Source organism: Sciurus carolinensis, chromosome 19, assembly GCF_902686445.1.
Source record: "Sciurus carolinensis chromosome 19, mSciCar1.2, whole genome shotgun sequence".
NCBI lineage: Eukaryota > Metazoa > Chordata > Mammalia > Rodentia > Sciuridae > Sciurus > Sciurus carolinensis.
In genome coordinates this window covers 10,304,944-10,326,905 of record NC_062231.1, presented here as the reverse complement: position 1 = coordinate 10,326,905, position 21,962 = coordinate 10,304,944, and the positions used below count along the sequence as shown (strand labels likewise).

General features: G+C 37.3%; 1 protein-coding gene across 1 annotated transcript; it reads left to right on the top strand.

The window, feature by feature from the left end:
* Positions 1–542: 542 nt before the first annotated feature.
* Positions 543–10,237, top strand: LOC124970970 (radixin-like). Its single transcript, XM_047534583.1, has 2 exons — positions 543–1,846; positions 8,857–10,237. Exons 1-2 carry the CDS (start codon positions 748–750, stop codon positions 9,507–9,509), a joined length of 1,752 nt encoding a protein of 583 aa, XP_047390539.1. The 5' UTR covers positions 543–747; the 3' UTR covers positions 9,510–10,237.
* Positions 10,238–21,962: the final 11,725 nt, after the last annotated feature.

Below are 21,962 nucleotides of genomic sequence, written 5' to 3'. Positions count from 1 at the left end.
CCCCTCTAATCTGTAAGGTACTAAAGACCTACAGGCATATTATAAGCTCATAGTGCAGAAATTCTGCTGCTTCAGATCCATCTGGATAGATGTGGTAGACCCACAAAGAATATGAAAAAGCAGGGAAATAAGCCATCCCACACTACACAGAATACTTCAGCAACAGACTGCACTGACATCACAGTGGAGAAAATGTCAGACATGGAATTTCTAAAGATCATGCTTAGACTGATCTAGGAGATAAAAATGACATAAGGAGTGAGATCTCAGAGATGATAGAAGAAGTTATAGTCACTTCAATAAGGAGATAGACATTCTGAAGAAAATCAATTGGAAATTCTCAAAGTGAAGGAATCAATAAATCAAATTAAAAACTCAATGGAAAGCATAACCAACAGACCACAACACATGGAAGAGAGAGTTTTAGGCAAAAAAGACAAAATATATAACTTTGAAAAAAAAGTGAACCATGGAGAAAATATGTTGAGACCGTGAAAATAATTCTCAAGAAATCAGGTATAGATATTGCGGAGCTGTCTGCGGTGACGGCGGCGCCTCTCCTCTCCGGCTGCACGGCGCTCGCACCACCACCTCTCCCTCCCTGCTGCAGCCCCAACGCCTGGCGCCACCACGCAGTGCCCCAGCCAGTCGGCGGGCAGGCAGGCAGGAACCGCTCGCTCTCGGAAGTTGACAACAGAATTATAGACGTGAAGAATTTTTAAAGAAAGTAACAGAAAGAGAAGGAAAATGCTGAAACCAATCAATGTACGAGTAACTACAATGGATGCTGAACTGGAATTTGCCATTCAGCCCAATACAACTGGCAGACAGCTTTTTGACCAGGTGGTGAAAACAGTTGGTTTGCGGGAGGTCTGGTTTTTTGGGCTGCAGTATATAGACAGCAAAGGTTATTCTACGTGGCTTATACTAAATAAAAAGGTGACGCAGCAAGATGTTAAAAAAGAGAATCCTTTACAGTTCAAGTTTAGAGCTAAATTCTTTCCTGAAGATGTTTCTGAGGAATTAATTCAAGAAATAACCCAGAGACTTTTCTTCTTGCAAGTTAAAGAAACCATCTTAAATGATGAGATATATTGCCCACCAGAAACTGCAGTTCTTTTGGCCTCCTATGCTGTCCAAGCCAAGTATGGAGATTATAATAAAGAGGTTCATAAACCAGGCTACCTGGCTAATGATAGACTCCTACCCCAGCGTGTTTTGGAACAACACAAACTGACAAAAGAACAGTGGGAAGAAAGAATACAGAACTGGCATGAAGAACATAGAGGAATGCTAAGGGAAGATTCAATGATGGAATACTTGAAGATTGCACAAGATCTAGAAATGTATGGCGTCAACTATTTTGAAATAAAAAATAAAAAGGGTACTGAATTGTGGCTAGGCGTTGATGCTTTGGGTCTGAATATTTATGAGCATGATGACAAGTTAACACCTAAAATTGGCTTTCCCTGGAGTGAAATCAGAAATATTTCATTTAATGACAAAAAATTTGTTATAAAGCCAATCGACAAAAAGGCACCTGATTTTGTTTTTTATGCACCACGTCTGAGAATCAATAAGCGGATTTTGGCCTTATGTATGGGAAACCATGAACTATATATGCGACGAAGGAAGCCTGATACTATCGAAGTACAACAGATGAAGGCTCAGGCTAGGGAGGAGAAACATCAGAAGCAGTTGGAAAGGGCACAGTTAGAGAATGAAAAGAAGAAAAGAGAAATAGCAGAAAAAGAAAAAGAAAGAATAGAACGTGAAAAGGAAGAACTAATGGAACGTCTAAGGCAAATTGAAGAACAGACATTGAAAGCCCAAAAAGAACTAGAAGGGACAGGGGCCAAGATGGCGGACTAGAGGACGGCTGCATTTCACGCTGCTCCAGGATGCAAGATTCAAAAGAGGAGATAGTGAGAGACTTGGGACCAACTCAAAGCTGCCGGGTGAGTCTCTCCTGTTGGGGAGGTGTCCCGAATGGGGCAGTAGCCCCGGAACACAGGGAATTTGTGAAGTGGAGTTGCTCGGCGAGACACCCCTCCCCCCACTGGAGCGGTAAACACGGACAACTGGGATCATCGTAGAGGAGGCGGCTCAGCACAGCGCTTGGACTCAAGTAGCCGCTGGGGCTCCGGGCGGCTGCCTGGGGAGGAGCTGCGTGGTGAGCTGTTTGGACCCAGAGTGACCGCTTCCAAACACCGGGGTTTGCCCGGAGGAGGAGGAGAGGCCCGGCGGGTCGCTTGGGTCTAGGAGTGACTGCATCAGAGCCACGGGCGGTTGCCAGAGGAGGAGCAGCGTGGTGAGCTGTTTGAACTCAGAGTGGGCGCTCCTGAGCGCCGGGGGACTGCCCGGAGGAAGAGAAGGAGCACGGCGGGACGCTTGGTCTGGGAGTGACTGCATCAGAACCACAGGCGGTTGCCAGAGGAGGAGTTGCGTGGTGAACTGTTTGAACTCAGAGCTAGCGCTCCTGAGTGCCGGGAGGTTGCCCGGAGGAGGAGGAGGAGCGTGGCTTGTTGTTTGACCTGGGAGTGACTGCATCAGAGCTGCGGGCAGTTGCCGAAGGAGGAGCTGCGTGACGAGCTGTTTGAACTCGGAGCAGCTGCTCCAGAACATTGGTGGCCTGCCTGGAGGAGGAGAGCGGTGGGACGCTTAGTCTGGGAGTGACTGCATCAGAACCACAGGCGGTTGCCAGAGGAGGAGGCGAGTGGTGAGTTGATTGGACTAAAAGCAACCGCTCCGGAACACCGGTGGCCTGCCTGGAGAAGGAGCGTGGTGAGTCACCTGGTCTCTGAGCCACCGCTCCTGAACACCCGGGGGGCTACCCCAAGGAGGAGGAGGAGGAACAGGGCGGGTCACTTGGACTTGGAGTGACTGCCTAGGGCTACGGGTGGTTGGTGGGAGGAGGAGACCCAAAGTGAGTTGTTTGGATTCCTAGTGACTGCGTCGGAAACCGGGCGGCTGTCCGGAGGAGGAGGTGTGTGGCGGGTCTCTGTGTCTCGGAGCTATTGTACGGGGCTCCAGGTGGTGGCTCAGGGGAGGGGCTGCATAGCCAGGCGATTGGTGCAGAGCAGGGTCCCAGGAGCTAGGTGGCTTCTTGCTGGAAGAGCCGCACAGAGACACGCCTAGGGGCGGAGCAAAGTTTCCAGGGCGGCGGGCAGATTCTCTGGGAGAGGCAGCCTAAGGAGACTCGCCTGCGAAGGGTGAGGCTCCCAGGCCCAGGACGTAGGTCCGGGCCCCTGGGATCGTTGCAGAAGAAGACAGCCCAGCCCAGGGGGTAGTTGTAGATTGAGGGGAACCTCTAGGAGGGCAACTGACTAGCGAGACGTCCCCACCGAGTGACTCTTCCCGGCCGGGGGAGGTTTTCCCACAGGGACGGTAAAGTCAGAGACATAGGCACAAACAGGCCTTGCCTCAGCCCGCAGCCTACTTCCCCGTTGGATGACCATTGGTCAACAAGTGGAGACACCTCTGACCACTAGCAGGGAATGTACGCCACCTGAGGGTCACCACCCTAGAGAGGCAGCTTCTTCGTGGAGCTCTGCATTATCAACCTCCTCCAAGACTTCAGGCTACTGAAGGATAAGAGGGGATATACTAGCAATCTTCAGAGACATTATAAGTTGATAGAGGAAATCTGCAATATCTTAATGACCCACTGATCCCTGAACAATATGAGAAAACAAGGGAAGAAAATGCCCCAAACAAATCTAGATGTTACATCAATAAAATCCAACGACAGCATGGCAGAAGAAATGACAGAAAGGGAGTTCAGAATGTACATAATTAAAATGATTAGGGAAGCAAACGATGAGATGAAAGAGCAAATGCAGGCATTGAACGATCGCACCAATCGACAGTTAACAGAGCAAATTCAGGAAGCAAAAGATCATTTCAATAAAGAGTTAGAGATATTGAAAAAAAACCAAACAGAAATCCTTGAAATGAAGGAAACAATAAACCAAATTAAGAACTCCATAGAAAGCATAACCAATAGGATAGAACAGCTGGAAGACAGAACTTCAGATATTGAAGACAAAATATTTAACCTCGAAAACAAAGTTGAACAAACAGAGAAGATGGTGAGAAATCATGAACAGAATCTCCAAGAACTATGGGATATCATGAAAAGGCCAAATTTGAGAATTATTGGGATTGAGGAAGGCTTAGAGAAACAAAGCAAAGGAATGAACAATCTATTTGAAGAAATAATATCAGAAAATTTCCCAAATCTGAAGAATGAAATGGAAAATCAAGTCCAAGAGGCTTATAGGACTCCAAATACACAAAATTACAACAGACCCACACCAAGGCACATTATAATGAAAATACCGAACATACAAAATAAAGACAGAATTTTAAAGGCTGTGAGAGAAAAGAACCAAATTACATTCAGGGGGAAGCCAATACGGATATCAGCAGATTTTTCAATCCAGACCCTAAAAGCTAGAAGGGCCTGGAACAACATTTTTCAAGCTCTGAAAGAAAATGGATGCCAACCAAGAATCTTATACCCAGCAAAACTTACCTTCAAATTTGACGATGAAATAAGACCATTCCATGATAAACAAAAGCTAAAAGAATTTACAAAAAGAAAGCCAGCATTACAGAACATTCTCAGCAAAATATTCCATGAGGAAGAGATAAAAAACAAAGAAGCAAATCAGCAAAGGGAGGAATTATCCTAAAGGAACTGTCAAATAAAGGAGGAACCAAGATGTGTCAAAAATTTTAAATATGAACCAAATGACTGGGAATACAAATCATATCTCAATAATAACCCTGAATGTTAATGGCCTGAATTCATCAATCAAAAGACATAGACTGGCAGATTGGATTAAAAAGAAAGATCCAACAATATGTTGCCTGCAAGAGACTCACCTCATAGAAAGAGATACCCAAAGACTAAAGGTGAAAGGATGGGGAAAAACATACCATGCACATGGGCTCAGCAAAAAAGCTGGAGTATCCATCCTCATTTCAGATAATGTGGACTTCAAGCCAATGTTAGTTAGAAGGGATAAAGAAGGACATTTCATACTGCTTAAGGGAAGCATAAATCAGCAAGATATAACAATCATAAACATCTATGCCCCAAACAGTGGCTCATCCATATATGTTAAACAAATCCTTCTCAATTTTAGAAACCAAATAGACCATAACACAATAATACTAGGTGATTTTAACACGCCTCTTTCACCACTGGACAGATCTTCCAAACAAAAATTGAACAAAGAAACCATAGATCTCAATAACACAATCAATAATTTAGACTTAACAGACATTTATGGAATATACCATCCAACCAAGAGCGAATACACTTTCTTCTCAGCAGCACATGGATCCTTCTCTAAAGTAGACCATATATTATGCCACAAAGCTAATGTCAGCAAATAGAAGAAGATAGAGACACTACCTTGTATTCTATCAGATCATAATGGATTGAAGTTACAAATTAATGAAAGAGTAAAAAACAGAAACTACTCCAACACCTGGAGATTAAACAATATGCTACTATATGATGAATGGATAACAGAAGATATTAGGAAGGAAATTAAAAAATTCTTAGAGGTAAACGAGAACAAAGAAACAACATATCAAAATCTCTGGGACACTATGAAAGCGGTACTTAGAGGAAGATTTATTTCATGGAGCGCATTTAATAAAAGAAGTAAAACTCAAAAAATAAATGACCTAACACTACAGCTCAAAGCCCTAGAAAAAGAAGAACAGACCAACACCAAAAGTAGTAGAAGACAGGAAATAGTTAAACTGAGAGCTGAAATCAACGAAATTGAAACGATAGAAACAATACAAAAAATTGACAAAATAAATAGTTGGTTCTTCGAAAAAATAAACAAAATTGATAAACCTTTAGCCACACTAACAAAGAGAAGACGAAAGAAAACCCAAATCACTAAAATTCGGAATGAACAAGGAAATATCACAACAGACACGACCGAAATACAAAACATAATTAGAAGCTATTTTGAAAACCTATACTCCAACAAAATAGAAAATTTCGAAGACATCAACAGGTTTCTAGAGACATATGAATTGCCTAAACTGAACGAGGAGGACATACACAATTTAAATAGACCAATTTCAAGTAATGAAATAGAAGAAGTCATCAAAAGCCTTCCAACAAAGTAAAGTCCAGGACCAGATGGGTTCTCAGCCGAGTTCTACAAAACCTTTAAAGAAGAGCTCATTCCAATACTCCTCAAACTATTCCATGAAATAGAAGAGGAGGGAACCCTACCAAACTCGTTCTATGAAGCCAATATCACCCTGATTCCTAAACCAGACAGAGACACATCGAGGAAAGAAAATTTCAGACCAATATCCTTAATGAACATCGACGCAAAAATTCAAAACAAAATTTTAGCAAATCGCATACAAAAACATATTAAAAAGATAGTGCACCATGATCAAGTGGGTTTCATCCCAGGGATGCAAGGTTGGTTCAACATCAGAAAATCAATAAATGTCATTCACCATATCAATAGACTTAAAGTCAAGAATCACATGATTATTTCGATAGATGCAGAAAAAGCATTTGATAAAATACAGCACCCCTTCATGCTCAAAACACTAGAAAAAATAGGGATAGTGGGAACATTCCTTAACATTGTAAAGGCCATCTATGCTAAACCCATGGCTAATATCATTCTTAATGGTGAAAAACTGAAAGCATTCCCTCTAAAAACTGGAACAAGGCAGGGATGCCCTCTTTCACCACTTCTATTCAATATCATCCTTGAAACTCTAGCCAGAGCAATTAGACAGACCAAAGAAATTAAAGGGATACGAATAGGAAAAGAAGAACTCAAACTATCCCTATTTGCTGATGATATGATGGTATACTTAGAGGAACCAGGAAATTCCACCAGAAAAATTTTAGATCTCATAAGTGAATTCAGTAAAGTAGCGGGATATAAGATCAATGCACATAAATCGAAAGCATTTTTATATATAAGCGATGAATCTTCAGAAAGAGAAATTAGGAAAACTACCCCATTCAATATAGCTTCGAAAAAAATAAAGTATTTGGCAATCAATCTCACAAAAGAGGTGAAAGACCTCTACAATGAGAACTACAGAACACTAAAGAAAGAAATTCAAGAAAACCTTAGAAGATGGAAAGATCTCCCATGTTCTTGGATAGGAAGAATTAATATTGTCAAAATGGCCATACTACCAAAAGTGCTATACAGATTCAATGCAATTCCAATGAAAATCCCAATGATGTACCTTACAGAAATAGAGCAAGCAATTATGAAATTCATCTGGAAGAATAAAAAACCCAGAATAGCTAAAGCAATCCTTGGCAGAAAGAGTGAAGCAGGGGGTATCGCAATACCAGATCTTCAACTCTACTACAAAGCAATAGTAACAAAAACGGCATGGTATTGGTACCAAAATAGAAAGGTGGATCAATGGTACAGAATAGAGGACACGGACACAAACCCAAATAAATACAATTTTCTCATACTAGACAAAGGGGCCAAAAATATGCAATGGAGAAAAGATAGCCTCTTCAACAAATGGTGCTGGGAGAATTGGAAATCCATATGCAACAGAATGAAACTAAACCCATATCTCTCACCATGCACAAAACTAAACTCAGAATGGATTAAGGATCTCGGAATCAGACCAGAGACCTTGCATCTTATAGAATTAAAAGTAGGTCCAGAGCCTCAACATGTCGGCTTAGGACCAGACTTCCTCAACAGGACTCCCATAGCACAAGAAATAAAAGCAAGAATTAATAACTGGGATAGATTCAAACTAAAAAGCTTTCTCTCAGCAAAGGAAAGTATCAGCAATGCAAAGAAAGAGCCTACAGAGTGGGAGAAAATCTTTGCCAATCATACTTCAGATAGAGCGCTATTCTCCAGAATCTATAAAGAACTCAAAAAACTCTACACCAAGAATGTAAATAATCCAATTGACAAATGGGCTAAGGAAATGAATAGACACTTCACAGAAGAAGATGTACAAGCAATCAACAAACATATGGAAAAATGTTCAACATCTCTAGTAATAAGAGAAATGCAAATCAAAACCACCCTAAGATTCCATCTCACCCCAATTAGAATGGCAATTATCAAGAATACAACCAACAACAGGTGTTGGCGAGGATGTGGGGAGAAAGGTACACTCTTACATTGCTGGTGGGGCTGCAAATTAGTGCAGCCACTCTGGAAAGCAGTGTGGAGATTCCTTAGAAAACTTGGAATGGAAACACCATTTGACCCATCTATCCCACTCCTTGGCCTATACCCAAAGGACTTAAAATCAGCATATTACATAGATACAGCCACATCAATGTTCATAGCTGCTCAGTTCACAATAGCCAGATTGTGGAACCAACCTAGATGTCCTTCAATTGATGAATGGATAAAGAAAATGTGGTATATATATACAATGGAATATTACTCGGCCATAAAGAATGATAAAATTATGGCATTTGCAGGCAAATGGATGAAACTGGAGAATATCATGCTAAGTGAGATAAGCCAATCTCAAAAAACCAAAGGAAGAATGATATCGCTAATAAGTGGATGATGACACATAATGGGGGGTGGGAAGTGTTAGTGTTGGGGTTGGAGTTGGGTTTAGGGAGGAGGGCAGGAATGGAGGAAGGAAGGACTGTATAGATGGAGGGGAAGGGTGGGAGGGGAGGGGGGGAAGGGAAAAAATGGCAGAATGAATCAAACAACATTACCCTATGTAAATTTATGATTACACAAATGGTATGCCTTTACGCCATGTACAAATAGAGAAACAACATGTATCCCATTTGTTTACAATAAAAAGAAAAAAAAAAAAAAGAACTAGAAGAACAGACTCGAAAAGCTCTAGAACTGGATCAGGAACAAAAACGAGCAAAAGAAGAAGCTGAACGACTAGAAAAGGAGCGTCAAGCTGCCGAAGAGTCCAAGTCTGCTATAGCAAAACAAGCTGCTGACCAGATGAAGAATCAGGAACAACTAGCAGCAGAACTTGCTGAATTTACTGCCAAGATTGCACTTCTAGAAGAAGCCAAAAAGAAAAAGGAAGAGGAAGCTACTGAGTGGCAACACAAAGCTTTTGCAGCCCAGGAAGACTTGGAAAAGACCAAAGAAGAGTTAAAAACTGTGATGTCTGCTCCTCCTCCCCCTCCCCCACCACCAGTCATTCCTCCAACAGAAAATGAACATGATGAACATGATGAGAACAATGCTGAGGCTAGTGCCGAATTATCAAATGAAGGAGTAATGAACCATAGAAGTGAGGAAGAACGTGTAACAGAAACACAGAAAAATGAACGCGTAAAGAAACAACTTCAGGCATTGAGTTCAGAATTAGCCCAAGCCAGAGATGAAACCAAGAAAACACAAAATGATGTTCTTCATGCTGAGAATGTTAAAGCAGGCCATGATAAATACAAGACTCTTCGACAAATTCGACAAGGCAATACAAAGCAGCGTATTGATGAGTTTGAAGCAATGTGAGAGTTGTTATTTTGCATACATGTTCTTCATAAGCTGAACCACCAACAGAGAAAAGCAGGCCTTTGCAGATGTGATGGAATGCATCCCACCTTGCCAAAGCACTTATACCAGTTTGACTGTGGTGGCTGAAAGACAAATTTAAGGGGAGCTCTTCAACATTAAGGCAGTGCGATGTCATGCTCGGTTTTCTTTTTTATTTGGGCCAGGGAATGGAGAACCATGTTCCATCACCTCCTTTTACATTTTTCAGTTTTTGTTTTTCTTTTTCTGTTGAACATTTAACACTAATTATCATGTCTGACAAATGTGTATGTGTGGCTTGAGCACTTTGTGCATTTTAAAGGATAATGGTGGACGTTTCAGTAAGTGTTTAGATGGAGCACTCAGTTTTCCCTTGCCCTTTCTGTGTTTAACCTGTATACATTTCTTCATTCTCTTACATTTTCTCAGTGTTCCCTTCTCGTCTCCCGCCATTCCCATAGCCATAATCCTGCTATCATATGGATCATTGGTAGTGTTTAAAATTATGGCAGGGTGAACAAGTCTTTGAACATTGTGTAGATGATGACTGCGAATCATGAAAAGGATTAATACATTTAATAGTATAGTGTGTAGCTCATGGTTAGTTTTTTAAAAGAAAGTCCCAATTTAATTACATTATTGGATATTTGTTATTTGCTTACCTAATTACAATCATCTTTGACAGCTAAATTGTTTGGTGTTTCATCTCCTGTCATTTTTGGTGGTTTTCTTTGACTGCCACTTCACAGAGGTGTAGTCAGCAGGTGGTTAGTTTTTTTTTTTTTTTTTTGTACCAGGGATTGAATTCAGGGGCTTTCAACCACTGAGCCATATCCCTAGCTCTATTTTGTATTTTATTTAGAGACAGGGTCTCACTGAGTTGCTTAGTGCTTCACTGTTGCTGAGGCTGGCTTTGAACTTGTGATCCTCCTGCCTCAGCCCCCCGAGCCGATGAAACATTATCTACAAATAAGTTGTCTCAAAAACTTGAAAAGTTTTGTTCTTTCATGAGTTGATTTAGAATAATGAATGTCTGATAAAATAAACATTTCTTGGTAATTGATTTTGATACATAGAAAAAAAAGCAAAATGACCATTATGGAAAGGCAGTATATAAAAACAACAGTCCCAAGAAGGGGACAGTAATACTACCTCACTATTACACCTGCAATGACTGGTTGTTCAAACACAATGAAATGTGTAAACTGTATGTTTATTATACATCAAGACAGTCTCAATCATGGAGGAATATTTTTGAGACTTCATTTTCCTTCAGAATATGTGAGTGCTAATTTTTTAACTGACCTTTTGTTAAGTTGAACTGTGGGCTCTAATTTGTGTTAAAATTTTAAGCTGTCACTGGTATATTATCTTCTTAGGTGTTATGTCTGAGGAAGTGTGTCTCTATGTGTGAGAGAAAGAGATGTTGCCTTTGTAGCATATGAAGAATGTCTGTACTATCATTTCTTGATATGATAATTACAGGATCATTTTAGCATTTTTGGTTTCTAAATCACTGTGCTTATTTTTTAATCTGTAACTTAAAAAATTAAATTTGGTTTGTTAATCTTATTTTAAAAATTATAAAATTTAGATTATTGTTAATTTCAATTATCTTATCAAATCTTTCCAGTTAGAAAGATATCCTAATATTTTCTTTATTATGAAACACCTGGATTTGAAGATATGGAAAGCCTTGTTTTCTCTGTGTGGTTCAGCTACTTTGCATTTGGTATTGTGCACTCAAATTTACATTTATTAAAATTGCCATTTTATTAAACATTTTTCATGCACAATAGATTCAAGTTATGTCTGAAAATATCTCTTGTGCTTTTTTATTTTGCTGATTTTAAAAGGATTAATCTGGGCAGACATTATGAAAAGGAAAGGTTTTGCTTAATATATTTTGGACTTTGTAGGACAAAAGATAACTGGTTAACCTTGAAGTGACTGTTGTACAGTGATGTGCACATGCTTCAAAATCCTATGGAAGAGATTGTTTCTACTTGCAGTACACTAGAGGGATAAATTGTAGACTCTACTGTTTATGCTTTGAAACATAAATGTCTACTTTTACAAAGCATTAAAGGAATTGCCATGATAGTAAAAATATGGATTTCCATTGGATTTTCATTAATTCTTCTAATTTTGAATTGTGTGCACTATCACTGCTACATCAGCTTGTTACAGTGTTGAAAAATTACCAGTTACATTTGCTGTTTATAATCTATTTATAGATTAGGATTAAAATGGATTTAATCCATTTTTAAAGCTGTGTGAATTTTTTTAAACAGGAACAGCCATTTGGAATATGGATTTTCATAGTGATTAAACCAATATAACTTACCATTAGCAGATGAGAGCACATGTGCATATAGTAATGTAAAATACACTAATGAGTATTTGGTAAATTCCAATAGGCTTTTACCATTAGTATATATTTTTGTGTTGTACAACTAAGTTACATCTCTAATTTTGGATAATATTCATTGGTTAACAATAAAGTAACAAAAGCTAATGAAAAAAAAAAAGAAATCAGGTATAACATGAGAAGGCCAAATTTAAGATTCATCAGGGTAGGTGAAGGCTCTGAAATATAAATAACAGGCATGAAAAACATTTCAAAGAAAAACTATCAGAAAAATTTCCAAACTAAGAATAAAATGTAAAATCAAATACAAGAGGCACACAAGATTCCAATCATCAAAAGCTAAAACAGACCCACTCCAGGACACATTACTATGAAAAGACCCAACATGCAGAAAAGGATAGAATGTTTATAGTTCAAGAGAAAGATACCTGGTCACATTGAGAAGTTAAACCAATCCATATCTCAGCTGATATTTCAACCCAAATTCTAAAAGTTGGAGGTTGTCAAAATACCAAGCTTTGGAAGAGAATGGATGCCAACCAAGGAAACTGTATCCAGAAATGTGAAGTTTCAGATTTGAAGATGAAGTAGAAACTTTCCACCATAAATGAAAGTTAGAAGAATTCACAATTAGAAAGCCAGCACTACAAAACATACTTCATAACATACTTCATGAAGAACAAATGGAGAATAAAACTGAAAATCAGCAAAGGGTGAAGATGCAGAAGAAGAAGAGTCAAAGGAGAAAGTAAATGAAATTAAAAACTAAAAATAAAACAAAATGACAGAGAATAAAAGTCATTTCTCAATAATAACATTGAATGTAAATGGCTAACTCATCCATCAAAAGACAGAGATTGGCATCTTAAAAAGCAAGATCCAATGATATGCTGTGTCTGAGCAAGTAACCACATAGACAAAGATCTAGACTGAAGATGAAAGGATGGGAAAAAACATTATTCACATGAATCTTGTAAATAGCAGAAGTTTCTATCCTCATATCAGAGAAAGTGGATTCAAACCAATGTTAATCATTAGGGACCAAGAAGATCATTTTATACTGCTTAAGGGAAGTATGCATCAACAAGACAAAATAATCATAAATACACCATAAACAGTGGAGCATCTACATAAATTTAAAAAAACCCTACTAAATTTTAAGTATCTAACAGACCACAGCACAATAATACTGGGTGACTTTAACACACCTCTCTCATCTCTGGATAGATCTTTCAAACAAAAACTAAATAAAGAAGTTAGAGAACTAAAAAACATAATTAATAATTTAGACTTAAGTGACATATATAGAATATTGCATCCATCAGTGACTGAATACACTTTCTTCTCATCAACACATAGATCCTTCTTTATTATAGACCATACTGTAGGCCACAAAGCAACTCTTAGCAAATACAAAAGAACATAATACCTTGCATTCTATCACATCATAATGTAATGAAGCTAGAAATCAACAATAAAATAAAAATAGATACTACTCTTACACCATAAGACTAACTAATACACTACTGAATGACAACTGGAGAGCAAAAGAAATTATAGAAAAAATTTAAAAAATAATTAAAAGTAAATGAGAATAGTGATACAACATGCCAAAATCTATGGGACACTGTCAAATCAGGTTTTTTTTTTTAACTTTCCTTATTTATTCACAATTTATAATTAGAAGACAAAACAACTTGCAAAAATTTTTACAAAGTCTCTTACATGTAATGAAATCAGTATTCAATATCCCAATGGGGACTTACCCTCCTGGCATTCAACTAGTGAAAGGTAGAAGCACACTTCTAGAATACAAGAAAAATAAATACTTGAACTTGCTATAAATTGGTCAAAAGTATTATGAAAAACCTTTAAAACCAGCAATACAATTGTGTCCATCTTTTTGTTTTTCAGTTTGGTGGAAATAGTAAGTACTCCTGGGACTCAGTCTGTGTCATGGGGACTCAAAATTGGAGAGTGACTATGATGACCTTTTTGTGATGAAACTCATCATTTCAGCCTTTGAGTGAGGGCTTAAGTGAGTGGAAGATGACCTTTTATAAAATCATAAAATTATTCATGACAGAAGCATAAACCTCCAATGACTTAAGTAGAAACCTAGAGATCACCAAACAGAATTCCATGGTGGCAAAGATAAAGGTTTTCTATTACTTCATCTTTATTCCCTTTGGAATGCCTAGAATATAGTAAGTATTCAATAAATACCTCGAAATAAAAGAATGAATCAACTGATCATCTAAAGTACTGTAAATGCTTCTGTACCTTGAGTGAAAAACTGTCTCTCTCCATTGTCTTCCCATCGGTTTGGGTTTTGAGGCATCTAAGCATAACTGGTGATGCTTTCAGGTATTGAAGTTTGCTTTGGCTGCCTGGGGGCAGGCAGAGGTCAGGATAAAGCAGATCAATTATAGGAAGCATGAGATAAGAGTATTTTGATGCCAGATTATCTGATGGTAGGCTGGTTTCTTTGTCTCTCTTTTGTTAACCCAAACACTTTGCTGTATTCCACTGTTTGTGTAAATGTGTCATAGGGAAAAAAAGAAAGGACTTTATCTCTAAATTTAGGGTTAGTGCTTTAAAAAAGAATTGTTCTGTCCTAATTCATTTATGAAGACAGTTCTATGAGGAAAGTTTATTACATTGAGCTCTTTTGTTAATGGGATAGAATGTATACAAATAAATAATCTAACATTTAACCTTAAAGTCCTACAAAAAAGGAAGAAATAAACAAAAAATCAGAGTACAGAAAACAATTAAAAATCAGAGACAAAAAATCAATGAAATTGAAACAAACCAAAAAAAGTTTATAAAATGAAAAAAGTTGATTAAAAAAATAATATTGATAATCACTTAACAAAAGTAACAATGACAGAGAGAGAGACAACTCAAATGACTAAACTTTGATGAAAATAAAATATATGACTGGGTCAGTAGCTCTGTGGTAGAATGCTTGCCTAGCACATGTGAGGCACTGGGTTTGATTCTTAGCACTGCATAAAATATAAATAAATAAATAAATAAAATAAGGACATTCCACCTGTATATAGCTACAAAAAATATTTTAAAAATCATCATGATATTTACTCCTGAAATATAGATGATAATTAGAAACTATTTTGAAAATTTGCACTCCAATTAAATAAAAAAATTCTGAAGACATCAACAAATATCTAGAGACATAGGACCTACCCAAATTAAATCAGGACAGAGACAACATAAAGAAATCAATATCAAGCAATGAAATTAAAGATGCCATCAAAGCATACCTGAAAAGAAAAGCCTAGAACCAGACAGATTCTCAGTCATGTTCCACAAGACCTTCAAAGAAGAACAAACACCAATCCTCCTCAAATTATTCCACAAAATAGAAAATAGGGAAACCTTTCCAAATTCATTCTATGAAACTAATATTGCTCTGTTACTGAAACCAGACAAAGACCCATCAAGGAAAAAAACAGAACTCAGACCATTAAACCTGATAAATAAATATGCAAAAAATTTTAATACTGGCCTATTACATACAAAAATATATTAAAAATATAATGCACCAAGATCAACTAGGGTTCATCACAGGGATGCAAGGTGCATTTATCACATGGAACTCAATAAACATAATTCATAACACCAATAGGTTAAAGACAAGAATCTCATGGTTTTCTCAATAGATGCACAACAATCAAATGACAAAATTTAGGATCACTTCATGCTCAAAACAGAAGAAAACCAGGATAGTATGAACATACTTCAACATTGTAAAAGTTACATATGCTAAACTCAAGGCCATCATCATATTAAATAGAGAAAAATTAAAACCATTCCCTTGAAAAATAGGAACAAGTCAGGGATGCCCTTTTTTACAACTTCTATTCAACACAATCTTTGAAACCCTGGACAAACCAATCAGATAAAAGAAAGAATTTATAGGAATATGCATAGAAAAGAGCTCAAACTATATCTATTTGCCTATGACATGATTCTATATTTAGAAGACCCAAAATATCTCCACTAGAAAGATTCTAGAACTCATATAATTTCAGCAAAGTAGTAGGATACAAAATAAACACCCATAAATCAATTCCATTCAAATACACCAATGATGAATCAGCTGAAAGAGAACTTAGGAAGACTGTCCCATTTACCAAATCCAAAAAAATAAAATAAAATCCTTGGATATCAAAATGACAAAAGAGGTGAAACACCTCTTCAGAGAAAATAGAGAACACTAAAGAAGTAATTGAAGGAGACCTTAAAATACGGAAAGATCTACCATGATCTTGGGTAGGCAAATCTAATATTACAATGGTCATACTACTATAAATGCTATATAAATTTAATGCAATTCCTATTAAAATCCCAGAGATGTTTTTCAGAGAAATAGGAAAAGCCCTCATGAAATTCATTTGGAAAAATAAGAGACTCAAAATAGCCAGAACACTTCTTAGAACAGTGACACTGGAGGCATCACAATATCAGGCCTTAAATTATACTACAGAGCTACAAGAACAATAATGGCTTGTTATTGGCACAAAAACCATCATGAAGACCAGTGGAAGAGAATAGAAGGCAAAGAGACAAAAACACATAAATACAGTTATCTCATACTAGGCAAGGATGCTAAAAACATACACTGTAGAAAAGATAGCCTCTTCAACAAATGGTGATGGGAAAACTGGAAATCCATATGTAGTGCAAAGATATCAAACTTCTATTTCTCTCCCTACACAATAATCAACTCCAAGTGGATCAATGACCTAGAAATTAGATCAGAAACCCTGCCCATAAAAGAAAATATCCACCTAACACTTTAACATATTGACTGGAACTGAATTTCTTAATAAGACTCCTAAAGTGCAAGTAAAAATATCAATAAATGGGTGGTATCAAACTAAAACAGCTTCTTCTCAGCAAGGGAAACAATCAAGATTATGAAGAGAGAGTCTGCCAAGTTGGAGAAAATCTTTCCCACCTCAGACAGAGCATTAACTTCCAGGGTATACCAAGATGTCAAGAATAACCCCATCAATAAATGTGCCAAGGAACTGAACAGACTCATCTCAAAAAAAAATTGCAAATAGTCAAAAGTATATGACAAAATGTTCAAAGTTTCTAGCAATTAGAGAAATGAAAATTAAAACTGCCCTGAAATATAATCTCACACCTGTCAGAATGGCAACTAGCAAGAATAAAAGCAAGAATAAATGTTGGCAAGGATGTGGGGAAAATGGTACACTCATACAAGACTACTGCAACTGTAAATTGGTGCAACTACTCTGGAAAGCAGTATAGAGATTTTTCCAAAAACTTTGAATGAAACCAACATTTGACCCAGTTACCCCACTCCTCAGCAAATATCAAAAAAATGTAAAATCAGCATTCTACAGTGATCCTGTCACATCAGTGTTTATAGCAGCACAATTAATGATACCCAAGCTATGAAGCTAACCTAGTGCCCTACAACAGATGAAAGGATTAGAAAATTGTCATTGTCATATACACAATGGAATATTACTTAGCCACAAAGAAGAATGACTTTATGGCATTTTCCAGTAATTGGATGGATTTGAAGACTATCATGCTAAGTGAAGTAAGTCAATGCCAAAAAAAGCAAACATAAAATGTTTTCACTGATGTATTAAATAGGGTTGGGGTACACAAAAGTTCAGTAGATTTGACAAAAATAAATCAAGAAAACAGTGGAAAAAAATCTGAGATGATTTTACTCTGTACAGGTATGAAAACACCTAAGTGAATCCTGCCACTGTGTATATCCTGAAGAATGGGATCACAATAGAAAAAATATATATTCCATGTTTGTAATTTTATCAAAATGGATTCTACTGTCATGTATAGCTACAAAAGAAAAACAAATAAATTTCCATCTAATTTTTATCATGTTCCACTAAAATGAGAATACTATACTTTTACTTAATTGACAACATGTTTGTGGATATTTAGCAAGATAATTCATGTGAAGTGATGTGCTGTTCACATTTAAAGACAACTGTGATTAATATTGCGAAATAGAATTCTTGATCCAAAAAATACCACCTATTTGGAAAGTCAAAGTTGACATAAAGGGGTTTTCTCTTTTGCTCTTACTAAGGTGGGTAGGAGAAAATCCTGAGTGACTGACATCCTGGGTTCTCACAGCACCTGCTCAAGGCTAAGCTGCAATCTATAGAAGCTGGAGAAATTACCTCCAATCTCAGCCATGGCTTTTGGAGGTTCCATGTTATAATCATCTTTAATAGTGAAAATAGATTTTCCAAAAATTGACACGACTTGTACAAGAGAGAAGGTGGAGTGGACTAGAACAAGGGATTTGTAGCACAGGTATCAATGGGAGTAATGAGGACTACAATCAATAGAAAACTGGCTCACTCTGGAAGGAAGATCATACAACTTCTTTATGCCCATGTGATGCAATCTCATTCATCTTTGAATCCTTCCTTCATTAATTCCCTCTTTTCCCACTCCTCTACCTTTCTTTCCAGCACTAGAAGTCCCAGTTCACTCTCCATAATTTCTTGTCAAAACCAAGCCACTTAGTAAACAAGGGTCAGGTGAAAGCATATTCATTAATATTGGATGACACTACTCTGAGTTGTTTAGAGTACACAGTCCTGAGAAATAGATTTTTTAAAATTTGTTTCCATTCACACATAACATTGAATAGTTTTATATTTCATTTTATCTTATGCCAGACTGTAACTGTTGTGAGTCCATGTGAGAGGCCTTAGATTTCTTTGTCATTATTAGAACTCCAAAACAACCAAGGTGCAACTCACCTTGGAAGATGAGTGTAACACATAGAAAGTTTTCATCCAGATATTCCTACTTTACCATAGTCAGAGAATGGAAGAAAATTTTTTCTTGGGGACTCGCTCCCTGCCTGCTGCAAGATGGGTGCTCTTACCCATCTGTCTTCATTCCCTTTTACTACAGATGAGCTAAAGTGGTCTGTTCCATATAACCTCATTTTGGAAGCCTCAGTTCCAAATATGAGTAGAAGAGGAAGCAGAGGAGGCTACTATGTAGGCACTGGAAGGCACTTTGAAGTCTGACCTTACTACCTCACAACCAGAACACAGGTATTCATAGAATTGCTACTTGCTTGAAAATTTATAGTATTACTTTTATTCCATAGTATTTGTATAATTTATAATGTACAAGTATTATTGTACATGAGTGAATTTTTCAATAAAATATTCACAAGGAAAAATAACTCAAAAGGCTAACAGTTCTAGCTTTACACCACTTTCTAGCACTTAAAATGTTTCCAATTCTCATATGGCAATTCATAATCTCAAGACACACCTACTAAAAATGCTAGCTAGTAATATATAAATAGTACTAATAATTTCAAATAAAATGTGTAGTGTGCGGTTATCAAAACTAATAACATTTTGTGTGTTAAAATGTTCAGTTTCATCACATAAGAATAATTATTTTCTTCTTCATGACCCCATAGATATTATTTTAAACTTGGAAAATTTTAATGCCTTTTGAAAATACCCTAGGGAAAAAAGGAAGAGGACATTTAACCAAAGTTGAGGAAAAGATCGGAAGAGTAGATAAAGTCTACTGAGGAGGATAAAGGAGAGACTGGAAAAGGGAAGAACAATGGAAGGAATCCGACCAACATTTCTGAAGTACCTAAATGAATACACAACAGTGAATCCCAACATCAAGTATATCCACCAGACACTAAATTTAAAACAACTATATATAAATTGCAGAAGAATCAATAGAGTAGAGGGAAAGCAGGGAAAGGTAGGGAGGAAGGGGAGTGCTGGGAACAAATTTATAGTCCATGCTTTCATTACTATGTCAAAATGCATCCTAATGATAGATATAACTAAAAAGTGAAGAGAAATCTGGCTTACTCCAGAAGGAGAATCATTTATTTTATTTATTCCTTCATGAAACAACACCATTCATCTTTGAATCCTTCCTTCTATCTTTGTTCCCTCTTTCCCATTCTTTCTCCCTCCCTTCTTTCCTTTCTAACCAGCAGTAGAGGTCCCCATTCATTCTCCATAATTTCTTCTCATAATCAAACCATTTGGAAATCAAAAGCTGCTAGGGAGTATATTCATTAAAATTGGGTGTCACTACTCTTGAGTTGTTTTCATTAGACAGACCTGAGAAATATATTTCCTAAATGTGTTTCCATTCACATAAAATATTAAATAGGCTTATATTTAATTTTATTTTATGCAGACTGTAACACCTGTGGGTCAATGTAAGAGACATTAGATTTCTTATTATTGCTGGGACTCAAAGTACAATTCAGGTCGCTGTCCTTGAAAAATGAGAGCTACATGCTAAGTTTTCATCCAGATGCTGGTATTTCACCAATATCTGAGAATAGAAGAAAGCATCTTTCTCTTCCTCTGCCCTCTCTGCCTACTGCAGGACAGGTCCTGTCAAATGTGAGATGAAACACTAAGATTCCCAGTATTATCACAGATGACCTAAGCCATCTGCACCTTAGAACTTCATTCTGGAAGCCTCACCTCCAAAAGTGAATGGAAACAGAGGCAGAAAAGGCAGAGGAGGCTCCTACGTAAAATGTAGAGGAAGGAATTGTAAAGTCAGACTCTTACTATACAATATCCCAGACACAGGCATTTATAGAATGGTTATTTACTATAAATTTTATAGTACTACTTTTATTTCATAGTATTAGTATAATATTACAAGTATTATCATACATGAATTATTTAGTATAAATGTGCACAAAGAATAATAGTTCAAAATACTGACCATTCTAGCTTTACAAAAAATTCTAGGACTTAAATTTTTTAAATCCCATTATTACAGTTCTTAAACTCAGACACACTGATACTAAAAGTCCTAGCTAATATTAATTGTAGTAGAGACTTCAAATAAAATGTGTAGAGTGTGCTTACCAAAAATTGATAAAATTCTATTTTTAAAAAAATTTCCAATTTTACATGTAAATGATTATTTTCTTCTTTACTAATGCATAGATATTATTTTAAATGTGGACAATTTTAATGCCTTTTGAAAATATCCTAGACCTAAAAGGGGAAAATAAATTTTAACAAAATTAAGGAAAAGACCAGTAGAGTAGATAAAGTATATTGAGGGTGAGGAAGGAGAGACAGGGAAACGGAAGAACAGTGGAATGCACCTGAGTGAACTTTGTAAGTCCATACATGAATACACCTCAAACAGCCCCCACTACTCAAATTCTTCCCTGCACTCCACCAAGAGCTGTCCTGATACTCCTTTGTGTGCCCTCCCTACCCACCTCAGAGATTCCTTATTCTCTACTCAAAGAACACTCCCATAGCACTTAGTGTGTTCTCCCCCCTCATCTGAGAGATTTCACTACTCACTTAGTAGGGCCCATTCTATACAACTAAAATAACACATTCACTTGGTCAAAAAACCATCCTACATGACTGATTGATCCCTCCTGCACACCTCATAGAGAGACTTCCCTAAAAACCTCAGAGAGCCAAGCTTACACACCTCAGATCTTAGGATCAGAATTAGAGTAACTGCAGCTGTCAACATGATGGGGACATGCTCCCAATCAAGATCCCTCTCTGGATGTGTTTAGGTCCTTAGAGAAAAGTTTGGAGCCCTGCTCTCCCAGGATTTCCATTGTCCAAAAGAGAATATAGTAAAATTGAGATAGGTGACATGTTCCTCTGGGGAAGTCAGAGTTCTTTGTTCTCCATTGAGATCTTCTCAAATTTCTATAGATAATAAAATTACAGGCCTGCAGAGACAGAACTTAAAGAAATCCTTTCCATAAAAAATACAAATGTTTGGGCTCTTCTCAGCTGCATGAAGTCCTCCCCTGCTTCAGCCATCTGGGCGTCTCTTGTCCTCAGATGCAGAATTACTGTGTAGATGGGTCCTAGAAAGACTGTGAAAGGAGGCGAACTGAGCCTACTAGTAAGATTTTCAATACCTGCAGTGTAGACATCAGCTCTGACAGCTCTACTCAGGTCAGAGTACTGTGTTCTCTATGATGCAATGAGGATATTTTCTTCCATAAA